Source organism: Cajanus cajan, chromosome 5 (genome assembly GCF_000230855.2).
Source record: "Cajanus cajan strain Asha chromosome 5, NIPB_CcT2T_4, whole genome shotgun sequence".
NCBI lineage: Eukaryota > Viridiplantae > Streptophyta > Magnoliopsida > Fabales > Fabaceae > Cajanus > Cajanus cajan.
This window is the reverse complement of record NC_138521.1, coordinates 71,542,516-71,562,603: the sequence shown is the minus strand read 5'-3', so window position 1 is coordinate 71,562,603 and position 20,088 is coordinate 71,542,516. Positions and strand designations below refer to the sequence as shown.

Sequence of the window (20,088 nt, the reverse complement as noted above, 5' to 3'; positions counted from 1 at the left end):
AATGTGATATTTATTTATTTATTATGAGAGTTAGAAATATAAATATATATATATATATAGGAAAAGAAATTGGATTAAAAAAAAGTACAATTATGGTCTGTTTGTTTAAATATTTTTTTTCCATAAAAGAGTTTCTTTTTTAAAATAAGCAGCTTTTTTTTAAGAAGTAATTTTTATCAATTTGTTAAAGAATTACTTTTATTAAAAACTCTTATATAGAAATACTTCTTTTAAATTTTAAGCAAGGCACTCGGACATCCCTTTTAAATCATGGAACTTGATTTGATCATATAGAGTATGTACACTGCCCATGAATGCTCTTGCAGACACTAGAGAGAAATTGAGTGCAATTATTTTCTGTCTGCCATTGCTCTAAATAGTGTCAATTATGCCCACATTTGAGAGCCCTCTCCTTCTGTTTGGTTTTTCCCCTATCCTTCACCCATATAAAAAAAATTATTAGTCTCTCAACATCGTATTTCCATGATTCTAACTAACATGTAATTGAATTTTTAATTTATAAAATAAGAATTAATAAAATTTAATTACGTGTTAACTGCCACAATGATCTATCTATTTAATAATTTCTCCGCTCTCGCCAAAGAAAAAATACACTAATCACTGGTCAATCTATAACAATAACAATATCCACAACTATGTAGTATATGATGTAACCTTTCCTTAGCATATTCTTTGCTTAATAGCTATGAAAATTGAAAAACCAAACATCCTTGAGAAATTGGAACAACCCTCGGATTGTATTTCCGGGAGGAAATGAGTGTTCAATATATATCAGAGATTCATAATCACATTAAGACACATAAGTTTTAGTCACAAGCTGCACAAAAAATCTATGCATGATGCCACTTCAATCATCTACAAAATGATTACATTGCAAGTACATGGTTTATGTTATGGCGTGTCATTGTAGCAATGAGTCCATTATTTGTGAAATGCCGGTCTCTCCTTACTCTCGCTACACCCTGAATTGCTGCTATCAGAGTCACTGTCACTTTCATCAGATGCTAAATCATTCTTTCCACTGCCTTCTAACATGTTTGGGTGATTGTAATGAGGCTGTGTTTGGAATGACATGTAATTTCCCGCAGAAGGAAAAGAGTGGTATCCATATGTGGAAGGATAGGGTCCAGGAAAAAATGCATTTGGTGGAGGCCAATACATAACTGGTACAAATGTATTTGCTGGCTGAGGTGGCAGCATAGAATGATTATTAGTACTGGAAGTGGCAAGAGCTAGATTTGGCATGTGAGAAGTGTCTTGCGAAGAGATCTGAGATGGCATTGAATGAAATGCTGCCATTGCATATGTGTAAGCAGAAGAATAGCCAGTTAAACCAAATTGAGTGGCTGCTGAACTTGTTGGTTTTGCCTGTTGAGATGGGGTCTTTTGTGAATTATGTGACTTGATGATTGCATTAGTGTGCTTTCTTCCCTTGGATTTTGCAGCAACTGTCTTTTTAGTTAAATTGTGGGGTTCATGAGTACCCTGCTAGAACAACACAAACACAATGTAGAAGCCTAAGAGAGTAATCTTGGCACCAAAAAGAAGAGCTATTTTAAGGCCACCAAAATCAATAGTGTGATAAAATTGCAGCTATTATATGAACATGTTATGAGGATCGTGTGAGAACTACAATTTAGACTCGTATGTTCCATGTATACAATTTAACAAGCATTATATGAGATTTGTAATCTTACATTGTCACATGCGATTGAATTTGGAAGAAACAACTCCTCCCCCTCAGCATCCTCATCAGTTCTGTAAAGGGAACATTAAGCGTTAGATGAAGAAAACAACAGTGTATTAGGCATGTCTTAGACCAAAAAGAACTCTACTATAATTTTCTATAAATTGAAAGAGTTTCATTTATTGGTGTTATATACAATTTCCTGATTCACTACGTATGTTTTGGTATTTAAATTCCCATCTTTTCATATGTTTTAAGGGATGACATTGATTTAGAGCAATGCTCCTAGAGATTTGTGTGCCCGTTATTTAACTAAACATATATAATTATATATCTTGCTGTTTCATTTATTATATATGCTTCGATTGCTTGCTATATATAATTTGATAAACCTGTAATATTTCTGAAGTAAGTCCAAGTTACGGTATTTTGTTTCTCTCTGAACTAGATCATCAGGAAATCCTGCCATAAACAGGAGTGTGATACCCAATGCCTTGAAGAAAAAGCTTCCACTGCGATTATGAACCAACATTGCCATTCGGCACATAAGTGGCCCAAAAGACTTCAGTTTGTTTCTTCCCATCCGCTGCCTCACATATCTGTATTATTATTCAATTCACAAATTGCATATAAATATTTTGAACCGAAATATTCATTGGGGCCAGCACCATTTATATTGAAGAAAAAATACTCAAAAAATAATAATAAAGCTGAAAAGGACTATTATCATTCCAAAACTTACTCATTTTGAGGAAGATTTCTTGTCCTTCCACCATATTTAATGCACAAGAATAACCATGATGGACAACTAGCATCAGATGGACGCATGACCCTTTCTTCTTCTAGTATCTGAACAGGGCATAATACGGGGTTTTCTCGATTTGGAAAAAATATTTTCCTCCGAACACCTGGATTCTCATATAAAACATGCTCCTACATGGATTCAAAAATAAATCATTGCATTAATAGAATAGAAACATTTGAGCCAAAATTTTATAGGTCTAAATTCAAGTTTGAATGCAAAAGAGTGATTTGGTTCCTGATAGAATTTGGATAATGATTGTATTCTCTATGTTGGCGCACAACTAGTGATTAGATTAAAAGCATCATGATCCCAAGATCCTTCCTTTTCACAAAGACGTGCTATAAATTTTAAGCAAAATGTTTGTTTCTGAAATTGTTAAAGAGATGAATTGAAGGACACAAAGTTTAATTTGTTAAATTTTAGAAAAATATGATCCTAAGGAATTTTTTGAAAATCACTAGATGCAAAGTGCATGACACAAATGAAAATAAGAACCATGTGACACTGTCAAATTTTCTCTTCTTTTAATTGACTTGTTCCATCAGAAAAGTAGCATTGTAAGGATTACTCTTACCCCAGGGTTCCTTGAAGACACATATGGTTCTCCTTTGTTCAAAATGCTAAAATGATTGAAGTCCAGCTCGTACATATCCTCACATCCGTGCCTTATGCCAAGTGATGCAAAAACTAAAATTTTCCTTATAGTGTGAGACTGAGCATTTTTTTGTAAAAGGGCTTCAGACTCGATTATCCTTTTAACTTCTTTTGGGCAGAAAGCTACCTTTAGAGGCTTTCTATTCTGTGATGTACGTGCAGGTCCTGAGGAAGGGACATCAAGTGCTGCTGTAATTGTTGCTATCTCCTTAATTTCTTTCCCTTGGTGTGTTTTGACTTCACTCTTCTCGGATAATGGAGCAAGTAATATGCAACTTGTCTTTTTATTTTCATGATCACCAGAAAGGTTTCCCATGCATGTTGTATTTAATGCCTCGTCAACATGGTAACCTTTTTGTTCACTAACCGTTTCATTTGTGTCATCAACTTCCTCATGTCTACGATTATTATCCATATCATCATCAAAATTATCATCACATGCATCATCACTATCTGTTTCATTGAAATCTGCAACAGAGTCGCAGTCTTTAAATTTTTCAGCATACATATTTTGGCCATCGTCCATGCTCATCCAATTAATTAAGCGCTTTGCTGGATCAATCTCCTTAGGAATATTAATGCCTTCAGCATCGGGCTTGTACTGGGGGGCAGTTTCACATTTCACACTGCTCCCATTTTTCCCATCATCTACCATTTCTATCTTCTGCCTTTTGATGTTCTTTAAGCTTCTTGCAACTTCATGCTGATGATTTTCCTGCTATCAAGGGAGAATTTTTCACCTTTAATAATAAAATTAAGGGATGAAAACTTCAACAATCAGGGAACATAAACAATAATTAAAACGGGCATCATGGTTCTGAGTGTCATTAAAGCTTGGTCATTGGTTGATAAATCTGAATTATTCATTATGGATACACTACACATAACATTTACTCCTATATCATTCCTCCACACTCCAACCATAGGATAATTGATCTTAGTGCCCGAATCCATATCAACTTGAAGACTTCAGCTTTTGTCAAAATTACAAGAGAATACAGAAGTATCCAGAAATAATTCAACACACTACGAATTATCCTATTCCTAGTTGAGCCAATGAAGATTTTAAAAATGGTTTATGTCAACTACTAATTTTGGTCTAATGGTAAAAATTGGAATAATATACACAAGACTTAGATTTGAACTTTGTTGTCATTATTGTAATTATTCTTATATTTCAGAAGGTATACTACAACAATTTTTTGCAGCTGGCATGATTCATCAAGTTAGGGAATGAACTTTCATACATAACACTAAATTTAAACAGGTATGCACTTATTTAATTTAAGCTAAAGTACAGAGACAAACAAGAAAAACTAACCGTACATGAGATTCCTTGTTTCTTTCTTTTAACTGAGCTTCGAGCATTGATATTCTCTCCATGAGCTCCGCATTCTTCTTCCTTTCCCTTTCTAACTCAGCTGAAATCTCAGCAACAACATTGACACTATCTCCCCTCACTTCTTGTTCTATACCACACAATGCCGAGGCATTCACCAAAGTAGCACAGGATTGAAGGTGAAGTTCTACCATTTGGAATTAAGTAAATAATTATATATGAAAATCTCTAATTTTGAACTCAAGTTACGTCAAGTGACCGACACCCTCTAACCCCCTAAATAATAATAATAAAATATCGTTGAATAAAATCCTTCCACTGCCAAAATCTTCCCGGAAAAAAAAAATGCACTTTCAAAGTAGAACTAATAACACCTATGAAACAGAAAGAAATATTTGGGCTTCGTAAAGAAATATGGCTGGAAACGCATAACGTTAAGGTCTTTCACCAAAGCGTACATATTCCTAACAGTGCATTATTGGCATGAAAAATGGATTCTGGAATGGACCATTTAATTTGAGTAGTAAAAGGGTATTGGAAGACCAAAAAACTATACAGTGTAAGGAGGAGGCAAATCAAACAATTGCAGTGGAAACAAAATGGCAAGAAGAGAAGTTAAACTCATTAGCCAATGTTAATGAAGAGAGGCAAATGACAGTGATCTCAATGCAAGGCAAGGTGGAGTGAGTCCTTTTGTAATTTGTATTTGAATAATATCATTCTCAGTTTGGTAAAAGGAAAAAGAAAAGGAGAACAGCGAGAGGTAGGAAGGCATGCATTAACATTACCACGTGCGCTTCTCTCTCTGTATCATTGTATTTCGAGCCAATAGCCACACTTTTGCTATTAACTTCAGATTGTAGAAAAGCGAATTCTTTAACAAGTTTGTGCACGAATTGGCTACCCCAGAAGCTTAAGTCACTCAGCTTCTTAAGATTAAGGGACGTTGAAAAGTAATAGTATAAAATAAAATAAAATAAATCTTGTATTTGATGTTTCGGTTTTACAAGCTCTTCCAAAGAATTAATCGTACGTTTTCTTTTTGAACTTTTAGTTGTTTTGCTTTTCTTGTTTCAAAATCCATGCGCACTAGCTATATTAAAGTAAATGCAAGTTTTAATTAACCAACCATGGTTTGCTGGCTTCAATTTTCTTTTGGCATAGCATTAATCTGCTCTGCTACTGGTAATGACAACTCACCGCATGTTTTAATTACAATTGCATTGTCTTGTTATTAAAGCCTGAGGCTGTTACCATGTTAACAGCATCCGAGGCACCATTCACATATATTATTCTATATTTAACTCTACTCTGTCCACTTCAATACTGCTTGAAACTTAGAATGACAAATGTTACATTTCCACTTCACCCTTTAGCCATAAAAAGATGCACATCCCTTTCCAAAGCTTCTCATCTTTGACGCTTTCAGGACATCAGGGCATATTATTATATCAAGATAGGGATCATAGAATAAGCACTCTCTTTATAGAGTGTCTGTGAGAATTTTTCTGTTGACTCGTATTTCTCTCTTTGTAGCAAAAATAGATTGTATAAAGTCATTGTATAATTTCTCTTTCCCAGGAATAGATATATAAGAAAAAAGGCGTGCACACGTGCACATAATATGATAATATTTTACGTAGCGCCAGTGGGATGCATAATACTAACCAGTATAAAAAACAACCTCACGTGGATGAGTAACTTAAATGGTTGTCACTTAATACAATTTTTGTCAGGGGAATATGAAGCTAAAACCTTGGATACCATCTTATTAATATTAAACTAACTTGATTAGCGTCAGGAATTTCTCCTTTTACAACAATTGGAGAGCCCTTTGATTATATATTCTTAGGAACTGTAGCCAGTTTACTTTGAGGTTACCCCAAGAAATGAAATATGAAACTTCGGACCCACGACTCTTCTGATTTCTCAGGATTATTTAAAAAATAAAAAAGAAAGAAACAAAAATTTCTCATGATCACTGCATTTCTAGTTTCTTTTGCTGGATTCTGTCCTTAATTTATAATTACTAACAATGCTATTGCTCAACAGAATATCATAAACTGCAGATGTTCTCCGTGTAGACTACTGCATTATGTTCGCCAAAAAAAGTATTATATAAAGTCAATATAAAACCTAACTCTTAAATTAAAAAGAAAAAAAATCTAAGTTTTGAAATTGAATATGAATCATTATAACATAATAAAGTACTCATTTAGTTGTTGTGACATTACTACCTATACTTGTACACAAAGGGTCTGTTTAGCGAGGTCAAATTGTTGGTTTACAATAGATAAGCTCTTTTGACTAAAGCAGAGGTGTTTCATAATGAACTTTATCTTATTAGTTTATAGCATTTTTTTTCACGACTTGGTCTTTTTTATACCCTAATTAAAGTAATTTTTGAACTTGTGACGTATGTTTACCCCTTGCTATTTTAATTAAATTCCTATTTTATTCTCTCTCGAATAAAACACAAAAGCCCTAACTCTATATTTTCCTCTCACGGATTCCTCCCTCTCTCTTTGGTTGATTCTGGTTTGTAGGATTTGTAGGTGTCGTTTTTTTTTATTAACTATGGTTGCTGGTATCTATTTTGGGTATTATTTGGTTCTATTTTCAGTTTCCTAGTGAATTTCCATAAAATGTTTGAATTATAATGGCTATATGCTTTTAAAGTATTATACATATTGCACATACAAAATTAAAATTTCGCACTAATAGATCTTGTGACATATGTCACAATCCTCTCACATTGTATCGATAAAAGATAAGGCCTCTGTAGCGTCAATATGGATAGAGGACCACTTGTAAAGAAAACCTGGAAGCACAAGGAAGGAATGCATGAGAGAATAAAAGAAATTTTAGATAAAAATAATAATTTATAATAAATTAAAGTATATAAATTTATAATTAAACTAAAATAATATATTAATTAACAATATGATACATATATATATATATATTATTTCTTTTGATATTAATTTATATTTGTCAAGAAATTCAACTGCCAAATTTACGAAATCTTTCAAATAATCAACTAGCTTATGCTATGGCAATTATTAGTTATAAACTCACCTATTCATCTACTATTAGGTATAGGCTATATAAAGTTATATAATTAATCCACTGCTTAATTTTTATTTACAATTTTCAGTCTATTAAGTAATTGTCATAGACGTGTTTTATAAGACTAACAAAATCCAACATAGTTAACAGATAATTGAATTTCTTATGTATATTATCAGAAGTTTGATTCTCTAACTGTATGAAAAATAAACTTTGTTAGACGCCTTCAAATAAATAGACTTCTGACTATTGGTTAATGATATCTAAGGATATCCTTAGGCAAACCAAAAGAGATATGTCCAATAGGACCAATACGTACATGGCACGTTATTTTGCGAGTGTCCATGCTTAGCACAGGACAAGTGCAATTCAAGCATCAAATTCTCTAGTGTTTCGTTTCAGGGCAAGGGATGACTTACCTCCTGAGATAGCCCTAACCAATTGGAAAAAGAAGACAATCTAGCATTTGCACAAAATATTTGATTATCTAAACATTATGTGGACTAAGCATTCAAGTTTGTACTTCCATGTACAGGTTAAGGAAAATAGTTCCCTCCCCTGATTACTCATTACTCATTACTCAGCCACGATAAAAATGAAAACCCTATACGATATCAAAGTATCTTAATAAAAATTCAGGCTTCCATAAGATACTTGGAAAATGTGACAGCCGTAAACTAAATGTATACAGAAGTACAAATCCACTTTTAGCACAACAGGCACAATAGCAACCTTGTATGAAAATTGGGATTGCAAGGAAATCGTCAATGCATGAAGTGGCTTGTTGCACATTGCTGGAGACAATGCTTTTCCCAACAAATAACAAGTCACTCAACCAAAAGGCTTTCTGATGAATTATTAGTAACTTTAAAATAGCTGTCCCTGGTGTGGCGTTCCGCTTCTCATCATTGCACAGAATTCCTCATAGTTTATTCTCCCATCCTGTTAGTTTAAAAATTATTAGTAACAAGATCAGCATTCAATAACCTGATAAACCAAACTAGAACCAACTTACGTTATCTGTATCCACCTCAGAGATTATTTCCTTTATTGATGCTTCATCACCCATTCCATGTTGGGTCATAGCAGTCTCCAATTCATCTCTAGTAATAAACCTGCCAGTGAATTTAACAACACTCATTCTCAGCCATAAATCAACAAGTTGATTTGGTAATTCAATTTTTAAATCAATCAACGATGTGTGTCCCTGAAGTCAGGCAATCAGGTTATTCATATAGACTTAAAGTAAATTAATGCGGTTTAACATACAAAAGTTACTAATAAAAGCTTCATAGTGAAGCCAAAACAAAAGGCTGAGAATGCCATGCTATCACATCAGGCTCTCAGGCCAAAATGGATGTCATCTTTATTCATTTGTAATGGTAATGACTAATATGGACACTAAAAACAAATTCTCATAGCAAATTTGTCATCAACGTTGAAGAACTTAACTACAATAAATGCAGAGGATAAAACAGCTCAAAATTATCAAGATGAGTGTGTGAATTCAAACAAAACATTATCTAGTTGTTCAAACACAATGGTTAGAAATAAATTACAAATTTGGAAACACTAAAATACCATTCCTAACTCACCCACTGTTATCCTTGTCAAAATACTGGAATGCTTTAAAAAGATGTTCATCCCGTTCAAGTCTGTGCCTATGCATTGTAGCTGAGATGAATTCAAGATAGTCAATTGACCCATTTCCATCAACATCAGCCTGAGAAAATTATAAACAAGAACAACAATCCTGCTGAGTTTGAGATACAATGAACTTAAATATGTTCAACTAGTTATACTCTCGGTAGAGATCAGTAACTACTTACAGCTTCCATGAGTTGCTTCACTTCAGCCTCGGACAGTCTTGATCCGATTTGAGCCAAGCCAGTCTTCAGTTCTTCATAGGTGATGGTGCCACTATTGTCGGTATCCATATTTGCAAACATTGCTTTGAGACCTTTAATCTCCTCTTCTGATAGATTTTCAGCAATAACCTAGTGAAATTTTCACCAATGTTGGTAATGGAGAAATAGTTAGAGAAGAAATAAACTGGAACAGGCAACTCGTAAAATGTTCTTTACTTCTCAGCAGCATGCAATGAATAGGAAACACTATACAGCTATCAAAGCCTGACAGCAATAGAGGATACCTTCCATAATGAAAGCAGTATCTGGAAAGCTAGAAAGCACAAAGAATGCAAAACGGGCATATGTTAAAAATTCAAAAAATCGTAGGAGACAACACTACTAGAATATAGCATATAAAATTATAAAACAAAATAGTTAATCAAAAGAAAGAATTGAACTTATAAAAATGAGCTCAAGTCATTACAGATATAGGCATAATAAAGTGCTTTAGTTTATCTGTATAGGTATAAAAAATTCAAAATAAAATGTAATGAGGAGTATTTGATATGTCAACAAGGGTATATGTCTGACACTGGTTAGACACAACAGTTTACTATTTTGAAGTGTTTGTACTTCCTTGTTGGAATGTTTAAAATTTCAATAGAACATTTTTTCTGTTTTATATCAATAGAATGCAAGTTTTACAAAATAAGTCCTTTATTTGGTAACACTGTTGTAATATTAAATATGATGAAAAGAAATTGGAAAGACCAATTGAAAAGACATTATCAACTTGTTTCAAGCGAAAGAAACAGAGGCTTGTATACCAAATATAACACACAAAACACTTTCATAATATTATATCCATAGTTATATTCCAGAATGGGTGAATGTATATATATTTGTGAGGGTGTGTCCACAGTTTAAAAACTACAATCAAAACAGAAATCATCATTTCCCAACAATCTCGAGGGCCCACCAAAAAAAGGACATCAACAGTAGTAGCTTTTAATCCAAGTTTGATGCCATACCTTCAATGCCAGCTTCTTGAGCTTATTCATTGCCCTGAATTGCTTCATTCTGGATAGAACTGCACTGTCGATTGGTTTATCAGATGCCTCTCCGCCTTCTCTCATCCAGGGGTGTTCTTACCAAACAAATCATCAATCTTAGTCAGGTTAACTTTGACAAAAAGTAGACAAAACAGTAGCAATGCAAATGATTGATGAGAATTTACTTAGTTGATGACATTCTGATCACCACTTATTATTGATGCTATTAACATTTCCCTGGACAGAATTTTGTTTGTCATTTCTTATTTTTACAGTTCAACACACAAGTCATATATTATTGCTGCCTATATGTTACACAACTTGGGAAAGTAGAAGAGCAGCAAAAATAAGTACCGTAACAAAATCTGAAAGGCGGGCAATTAAACTGCTAAACTAATACTAACAAAAAAAAACAGTGTTTTTGATATGATTAAATAAGTACTGCATCGATGAAAGTTACTTGATTCAAAATAGAAACAGTAGTCTAATACCAAGGACTTGAGCAGAAGTAATCCGCTTCTTTGGATCCTGTGTCAGCATCTTCCTGACTAGATCTTTAGCACTGTTTGATATGGATGGCCATGGTTCACTTACAAAATCAATTTCACCTTCCAATATGGCGTTAAATATTCCCTTTTCAGTTTCTGCAAAAGATATTAACAACATATTCTCACCCCAATTGTACATCCAAGAGTTAATTTTTAAATAATAAACTCAACCTTAAAGTGCAAATATGGAAACATTTTCAAATTACAATTTAATCTTACCAGCCCAGAAAGGTGGTACACCACTCAAAAGAATGTACAATATGATTCCTGCACTCCAAATATCAATTTCCTTTCCATAACTACGACGCAATACCTCAGGAGCAACATAGTAAGCACTGCCAACCATATCACGGTAAACCTTGCCTGAAATAGATTTTAGACAACACTATGAATCATCCACTGTGAAAGTTATGGCCTCATCACGTAACAAGATGCAAGTCCTTTAGAACTACCATAGCAGTCAATGCTTATAAGCTGTATCAAAAACGGACAAAAGTATTGAATATTGTGGACACACTTCAATAATCACCTACTGAAAAGGAATTATAAACCAATGACGAATGTGGTACCTAATCTAAAATTTGTTTAAAAGCAGAGAAAATGTCACCTTCATCACAAAAAAAAAAAATGGCCGGCCTAATCAGATATGTAAATAAAAAATGAATCTGACTCCAACAAATCAAGAATCATTGTGGTAATATGAATAAAGTAAAGAAACGGCTGACATTGGAGAGAGTGAGAAGGAAAAGTTGGGGTACGAATGAATGTACTTAGGAGTTGAGGAGGCATGTGGAAATGGGTGAGGAGTGGAAATAAATAAAGTAGCAAAAGAAAGAAGCATAAGGAGGGGAACCTTGTTCAATGAAGACAGAGAGTCCAAAATCAGTGGCCTTGAGCGTTGCCTCAGGGTCCTTACTAGAGAGCAAGAAGTTCTCAGGCTTGAGATCGCGGTGCATGACACCCATGAAGTGACAAATGTGAACAACGTTAACAATGGCTCTGCAGAGCGAGGCAGCGGCTCTCTCGGAGTAGTGTCCCTGAGCGATGATGCGATCGAAGAGCTCCCCGCCGGCGCAGAGTTCCATAACAAGGTGGACCGAAAACCTATCCTCATACGCTCCCTTAAACTCGACAATGTTGGGTTGGCCGGACAAATGCTGCATGATCTGAATCTCCCTCTTCATGTCTTCTCTGTCGGCCTTGGACACCAGCTTCCGCTTGAGAATGGACTTGCAGGCGTAGGTGGCGCCGCTGGAATTATCGGTGCAGAGATAGGTTATCCCGAATTGGCCCCTTCCCAATTCCTTCCCCAGAGTGTAGTACTTCTTTATGTCGTCAAAGGGTTTTCCCAGAATGGTGCCTTCTGCTTTAGGCGCCGCCATCGGAGCCTGTGACTGTGACTGTGATGGTGCTGCTGCTGCTGCTGCTGTGTGTACCTGCCTAGTTGTTGCGCTTGCGGGTGGCTCAACAGTGTGGTAACCAGCACTTTCACTATATTCTGCCGTTGATTTTTTTTCCTTGCTACCGTGACAACCCATTATCGACGGAGAAATGAGATCCAAGGAGCTATCTAACTATCTATGCTAATGCTATTCTCTCGTTTCCTATTTGGGTTCAAACTTCAAACTAGAAAACGAAAAGAAAAGAAAAAGGCAGCTACTGTCCAAGTCCAACTCATAATCACACCTTCATATTTCCCAATCCAATCAAATTATTCATCACGCTGTCTGTTTCTTTTATTCTTGGAAAAATAAAATTAATAATACGTGTAATTTATTAGTTAATTTAAGAATTTTTTTACGTAAATAATATTTTTTTAAAAAAATTACAAAAGTAACATCTATACAACTTTATTTACTCAACTAGAATCAACCACTGTTCATGGGAATCGAATTCTGAGCTTCAATATTTTTTTTTTCCTTTTTTTTGTGTTCAGAATTCGGTTCCCGGGAAACCGAATTCTAAGTTGTTTTAAATTTTCTTTTTTTTTTGCGTTTGAGGCTCAGTTTGGGCGGAAGTGGAATGGACCGTTCCGGAAGCAGAACGGCCAGTTCTGCTTAAACACATAGAGTGTTATTTTTGAAATTGGAACGGTGCAGAACGGGCCGTTCCAATTTCAAAAATAACACTCTATTTGTTTAAGTAGAACGGCCATTCTGCTTTCGGAACGGCTCGTTCCACTTCCCAGAAACGCAAAAAAATTAAAAAAAACTCAGAATTCGGTTCCCTGGAAACCGAATTCTGAGCACAAAAAAAAAAAATTGAAGCTCAGAATTCGGTTCTCGGAGAACCGAATTCTGAGCATGAACAGTGATTGGTTCTAGTTGAGTAAATAATGTTGTAAAGATGTTACTTTTTTAAAAAAAAATATTATTTATGTAAAAAATTCTTAATTTAATGGCTTAAGTACTTAGGAATTCCATGTTTAATCTCAGTGCACAAAATTCTTCCAATTAATTTCTGACTCCATATACCAATAATAGGAAAAATAAAATATGTGTTGCCAGATGAAATTTTAATCGGAGAATAGTATGAAAGGGTTGTCTCATGGATGAGTATTTATATTTGGAAAAAAGGATAGATAATGAGAGGCGTAGAAATGGAAAGGGCAGTAGGCTTAGTTGACTACAGATCATTGTCACAGACTCAGACCTGATTGCGTGTGAACTGTGAAGCATGTAGATTTACCTTGTCATGTTTATGCTCAAATACCCATCATTCACGTCTTACTATTCACTATTATCTTTAGGGATGTAAAATTCAAATTCATAACTAAACCAATTTAGATTACTCGATTATTCCTATAAAGGTGATGGGTTTTATTTTTTGCGAAAAAATAAATCATATATAAATATAAAATGAATTTTACTACCAAAAATATATATATACATATAAAATGAATGACCAAATTGATTTGATTTTAAAAATTTTAATCTATTTTTAGAAAAAAATTAAGCCAATTTGTTTTATGATAAAACATTTAATAAAGCAAATCCTTTTTTTATAAAATAGATCAATTTGAGTTTTTTTTTTAATCCCCCTTAATTACTATTGTACATTTTTTTTTCTAAAATTAATGTATTTGCAAAAACGCTATCACGCATAAAGGAAATGGTGATTCAAATATAATTATATCCTTCCTTTAATTAGGCGATACAGTGATTTCAAAACCAAAGAAAATAACTATTTGAGAATCAGAAAAATAAAAAACATGAATATGAAAACTTAAAACGATTTTTAGAGAAAGATAAAGAAAAGTGGTATATACACAATTTTCATAACAAAAAAAAATAGTATTTTTTTCTCAATTAAATAGTCAAACAGTTGACTTTAGAGGTAGATGTTAAGATGCTTTTCTTTTCTTTCTTTTTATAGTAAGGAAGTGAAAAAAGGAGAAAAGAAAAAAAAATTTGATGCACTCTAATATTAATAAATCGTACTATCAATCAATTAAAAAGTTATGATTGATATAATTTTTAAGATAATTATCATAAAAATTAATATACTCGTGATTGAAATGTCTGGTGCCAATTGTGCGTGGCCTTTTTTCTATAAAAAAAAAATTAATAATAATATACCTTTCTTGATTATGGTTTTCTTTTTTTTCTTGAATAGATGAGGGACAATGTATTCGTTAACTGATACGTTTAGAATTTTCACATTATATATTTTGTATTATTTATATCTATTTTAAATAGAATAAGTGTGTCAATAATTATTTTTTATATAATATTTCAATAATAAATTTGAGAGATTATCCATTTTAATATTTGTGTTCTTTTGATCTTCCGATTTTGTCTTTAAAAAAATATTTTAATAAATTAAAAAGGAAAAATATTTATAAATTATTTTAAATCTCGATTTTTGAATGATATGAAATTTTTAGATATATTTAAATAATATGTATATATATAAAAGTATATAAATATTTATGTAATATCTATATATATATATATATATTTACAAAATAAAATATATGATTTGGATATATTAACATTTGATATCAACCAAATAAGATTAAATTTTAAAATTAATAAGATGATAAATAATTAATTAATTAACTAATTTGAACGAATAACAAAATTAATTATTGGTTGTGAAGAAAAAAAAAACTGATTGTTAAATAAAATAGTAAAGTTATATAAATCCTCGTACTTGTATAGGCCATATGATCTAATTCAGATAGTTGAAAAGGATGCATGAATTATTGTAAAATTTTTATATCAAATTTGATTCTTATAAATAAAAACAAATTACATACATATGTAAGTAATAAAACATAACTATCTAATTATGCATTTATATCCAAATTATATATGTTATTTTGTAAATATCTGGATATTACATAGTTCTTTAGATACTTTATTTATTTTTTATATAAATAAAGGATTGTGGAAACATTTTTATTTTGCTTAAAATATAAATAAATAAATATTTTATCCTATTTATAAGCAACAATTATGCTGTCAAAAAAAAGCAACTATAATTAATAGACAAAAATTGTAACTTATATAAAGACTCTTTATTATATATGTTTAACAATGTATTGATTTGCGGTGTCAAAAAACATTGTATTGATATTCATTACATCCAACGGTGTAATTATCACCCTCATTAATTATAATTGCAGAAGTAATAGTCATACAATTTGAAATTTAAATTTAATTACTTTTTGTTTTCAGAAATTTGATTACCTAGTTAATGTGTGTAAGAGCAAAAAATAGAAGATGATGAATGAAGAATACTTACTCAATTCGTTATTATTGAAATATTCTTTTAATTATGTTGGTAATGTAAAGTATTTATTGATTTTGTAATGATTAATTTTGATTAAAGAATATGATTGATTAATTTTAGTATACTTTTTTTTACTAATTACATTTTCTTCTTCATAAAATTTGAACTTATCTTATTTAAGAGATCCAAGTTCAATTCTCAAACTAATAATATATTGATTAAACTTTTTTAATTATATTAATGGTATAAATTAATCATTAACTTTGTTAATAACTATCTTTTTCAAAAAAAAAAAACCAATCATATTTATTGAAACCTCTCATCTCAATTAAATTTTATTTTATCGACAAAACTTGAATGCAAAATATTGTTTAAAGAGATGTGTTCTTTTAATTACGAGTTCTTGTCTTTATTTTTTTAATTACTAGGATAATTTTTATAATAAGTAGTTTTATTAGCTTTTAGTATTTGGTATATTTAAAAATTAAAATTTTAATTATTTATTATACTTTTATATTAAGTTTTCTTTATCCATTTAAGTTTCAACTTAAATTTTTGTTATTTATATTTCAAAATTTCAATTACTTGTATTCTTAAATTAATTTTTTATTTGTTAAAATCTCTCTCTTCTGAATTAAATTACTTCTGTTTTATTAATTTATCTGAAACAGTTATACATATTTTTCTAACTATATTTTTTATTTTATGCTCTAAATTTTAATTAATTTGAATAATATTGATAAGGAAAAAAATCAATTTATATCTCCATAAGTTAAACAAATTCATATACAAAAATTTGTTTTTGTAAAATTAAATTTTAGTCATCAGATCGTTACACTTATTACAACATAAAAACTACGCAATAAAAAACTTAAAGAATCTACTAAATTAGGATAACCATGCAATAGTACCTAAACATCTATATGATAAATATATGTATAAGGTGCAAAATAACATAAAATAACCCCTACAAATTTTGACTTTAAAACATAAATTTCCTTATGAAATTACAACAAAGCCATACATACATACATATTGAAAACATGAAGCCTTAACGTCGATCAAGCATAACTATACACAAATTTTATCAGAATAACCAACAAGACATACAAACCATCTCTAGCATGGTCATCCACCAAGTATTCCCTCCAACCTAATCCCGTCATGTTCTTATAAGTATGATCATCACAATCCAGTAACACAGAAAGTCAAGAGTAAGGTTGAATTTAAAAGAAACAATATATCAACACGAAATAAGAATAACGTAGTAATTCATCACAAAAAAAGTAACACCTCAACTTCAACACAACACAACATAGTAACATATCAACTTAAACAACATTAAGTTAAATCATAGCATAGTACCAACTTACTATTAACATTTACTACATGCAATAGTTAGTACAACACACATTATGTACATCATTCTCCACAACATACTCAACTTTAATCATAACTTAAATAACCTTAAACAACTAATGTGTTATCACGCATATCAATTATGGAGATCTCTTATAATTGAGGTGAATAGTCTAAGTGTCTTGACCCTATTGAATCACTAGTTATAACCTATCGCATCCAAATCAAGTAGATACAACTTTAGAACTCTTTGAGCACCTAGTACATAACTTAAAACTGATTTCTCAAGTTTCGTCATTTAAATCAGAAAAGTTTAATGTTGTTGTCAAGAAAAAACAACTTGGGTATAATCATACCACGATCATAACATGTATATATAAGCTTCATATGAAATTAGCTCGCTGACTACCCCAAACATACTACACACCTTTTTTGATAATTGGTTAAGGATTTTAATCATCATCTTCATACCTTACGTGGTTGGTCACTTTATACATGTATGTTTCGACCTTACCATTATATGTTTCTACATTTGGTCATTTTATACATGTACTATTCAACCTTACTTCCATACAATTTTACATTGGATCACTTTATAATCAGTATGATCCGACCTGACTCCTATATTGTATCAACTAAGGATTTAAAGAGGATTCAACACTTTAATTTAAGAGATAATAATACTCAAAAAGGATTTTTTTAACAATTGGACTCATAGAGTATCACAACACCATATCCTTACAATGAGATGTTTGTATGTTAAAACATCATTTCCACTCTAATCGTAAGTCAATCAACATAACACAACTACATGTTTTATGCATTCACAACAATGTTCAACACAACATGCCTTGTGCTTGTGCACATCACTTTTCAAAACCACTCAACGGAATTGGCAATTCCTCTCAACCCCTTCAAATTTGCCCAGCAAAATTCCTTAAAAAACATCCTTGATTCTCGTCCCCGATTTCACTCAGTAAAAAGAATTTTGCTCAATGAATTCGTGATTGAGACCATCTCTGTTTTTGGCGATTAAGGGGTTTCCAAACATATCTAAACCATCATAAGCTACCTACAAGCTCCAAACTCAAATCTAAACCATCAAAATTCATCTAAACATCATCAATACATCAAGTCCAACAACCAAAAATAACTTATAACAAGGATTTGTGTACAAAATCAACATATTCAAGATTTTTCTTCAAAATTCCAAATACTTCAAAACTCCAAAATCAACTCACAATCTTGACGTAATTTGCCAGCAATGGGCCAAACAACATAAAAATCAACATATACAACTCTAAGGAATCAATCTACAAGTTTTTCTTGTAAAAATAGCATTTACAACACTTTGACATATTAGTGATACTATAGACACGTGATCAAAATCCCTGTTTATAATATTGATATGTAATTTATTTTAAAATAGAGGAATTAAAAAACTACGAAATAAAAATGGATGACTATAATCAAATTTGACAATTTTTAAAGAAAAAAAAAACGGTTCTGTTAGCCTATCGCTGCTGCTCATTGTTATGGGCCTGGACATGAATTGGGTTTAACAATGTGAATTTCACTGAATATGGGCCCCTGTCTTTTGTTATCGGTAACAACTGTATAATAAGGGCAGGCAGAGTTGGGTTAAAATTTCATTCATACTAAATTGGGCTTATAGTATTTTTCTTGCTAATATCTGGGCTCCAACTTTTGTTTACATGCCCAAAATTACAGTTTTAAAAATCACAAATAATTAGTTTACGCATCCTCTCTCGGATCCTAGTTGATATATATATATATATATATATATATATATATATATATATATATATATATATATAAATTAATGTGTCCTTTCGTTTGTCCCGTTAGATGGGTGTTTGGCGTTCAATTTAAACTGGAATGAGAATTTTCTTATAGAGGCATATATTGAAGCCGTAATAATAATAATTGTAATTTATGCAAATGGTGATTTATTATTAATAAATTTATATAAAGTAATTTTATTTTCATCAATTTAACTGTTAAATTTGAACTAAATATTGTAAAAATGGAATGATATATAGTATATGATATATTACGCGTTAAGATTTGTATAATGGTGGTACTGTTGTTAACATGAACATTTTGGTTGAAGTACAGGCTATAGGTAGAAAAAGTACGTAAATTTAATGAAGGTGAGCATCAAACTTTGAGTTTACATGGGGATTCCTCTTACTAAAGCACTGACATCCCTTTTTTGATTCTCTAATGGAAGCACTTTGTAAAGGAAAAATAATATACAATATTTGGATGTATAATAAGGGGTTTTCTGAAAGCATTGTAGCACCTTATAAAGGAAAGAGGCATTGAGTGCGTGCTAATCTTTTGTTCCATTGGTCAAAGGCTTGAGTGGTTATCTGAATATGAACGTGGTATAGATTTTTTAATTATGTAACAAAGCCAGCAAGTATGTATATCTATCTATCTATCAAACTTTGGCAAAACCAGTGGTCACAAAGGCACGAGTTGTGAGCCCAACATGTAATGAGTTGCGTCATTTTCATGCAAAAGACTCCCACTCTTGGACCCTAATTAACCTGTCCCAGTCCCGTGCCACCATCCATCACTTTTCCATTAAAAGCACCTCTCTCTCTCACTACCCTCACCCTCTGTTCTTGTTCACAATTTTTTTTTTGTAATGGAATATAGTAATTTCCATTTAATGTTCCTCGATTTGACAAGGTATTACAGTTTTTTCTTTTGATTATTATTATAAGAGGTTTAAGATTTTATGCCCAGAATATGGGTTTAAAATAAAGTGCAGTTAATGTGCAATGTACAGTCCATATCACATCTTCATCTCTATATATGTTTGTAACTTGTAAGTGTTAAATTTATGACTCTTTTTTTCTTATATAGTTATTTATTAATCAGTTTTTAAAGTATGCCGTATAGGCATATATACATTTACATTTGAATTTCCAAATG

General features: G+C 31.7%; 2 protein-coding genes across 3 annotated transcripts; both read right to left on the bottom strand.

The window, feature by feature from the left end:
• Positions 1-713: 713 nt before the first annotated feature.
• Positions 714-5,459, bottom strand: LOC114916520 (uncharacterized). Of its 2 annotated transcripts, none has more exons than XM_029273398.2 (6): positions 4,494-5,459; positions 3,088-3,882; positions 2,451-2,641; positions 2,101-2,307; positions 1,719-1,779; positions 714-1,509 (listed from the first exon to the last, which is right to left on the bottom strand). In XM_029273398.2, the coding sequence occupies exons 1-6, from the start codon at positions 4,698-4,700 to the stop codon at positions 943-945; spliced, it is 2,028 nt and encodes a 675-aa protein (XP_029129231.1). In that variant the 5' UTR covers positions 4,701-5,459; the 3' UTR covers positions 714-942. The 2 variants fall into 2 exon arrangements, with proteins under 2 accessions (XP_029129231.1, XP_082932029.1); XM_083075903.1 differs by having other exon boundaries at positions 714-1,506; positions 4,494-5,457.
• Positions 5,460-8,040: 2,581 nt separating this feature from the next.
• On the bottom strand, positions 8,041-12,710 carry LOC109807979 (calcium-dependent protein kinase 2). The gene is made up of 8 exons (XM_020370746.3): positions 11,879-12,710; positions 11,245-11,388; positions 10,969-11,121; positions 10,457-10,572; positions 9,405-9,572; positions 9,171-9,298; positions 8,591-8,690; positions 8,041-8,517 (listed from the first exon to the last, which is right to left on the bottom strand). The coding sequence occupies exons 1-8, from the start codon at positions 12,561-12,563 to the stop codon at positions 8,443-8,445; spliced, it is 1,569 nt and encodes a 522-aa protein (XP_020226335.1). The 5' UTR covers positions 12,564-12,710; the 3' UTR covers positions 8,041-8,442.
• Between the last annotated feature and the right edge of the window lie 7,378 nt (positions 12,711-20,088).

Excerpts from the sequence above, each read along its gene's own strand:
- LOC114916520 (XM_029273398.2), bottom strand. The coding sequence starts at position 4,700 with ATGGTAGAACTTCACCTTCAATCCTGTGCTACTTTGGTGAATGCCTCG. Across the intron at positions 2,642-3,087 it reads TGTCTTCAAGGAACCCTGGG|GAGCATGTTTTATATGAGAA; the intron begins GTAAGAGTAATC and ends GAATCCATGTAG. Across the intron at positions 1,510-1,718 it reads ATTCAATCGCATGTGACAAT|CAGGGTACTCATGAACCCCA; the intron begins GTAAGATTACAA and ends GTGTTGTTCTAG.
- LOC109807979 (XM_020370746.3), bottom strand. The coding sequence starts at position 12,563 with ATGGGTTGTCACGGTAGCAAGGAAAAAAAATCAACGGCAGAATATAGT. Across the intron at positions 11,389-11,878 it reads CTCTGTCTTCATTGAACAAG|GCAAGGTTTACCGTGATATG; the intron begins GTTCCCCTCCTT and ends AATCTATTTCAG. Across the intron at positions 9,573-10,456 it reads TCAAGAAGCTGGCATTGAAG|GTTATTGCTGAAAATCTATC; the intron begins GTATGGCATCAA and ends AAATTTCACTAG.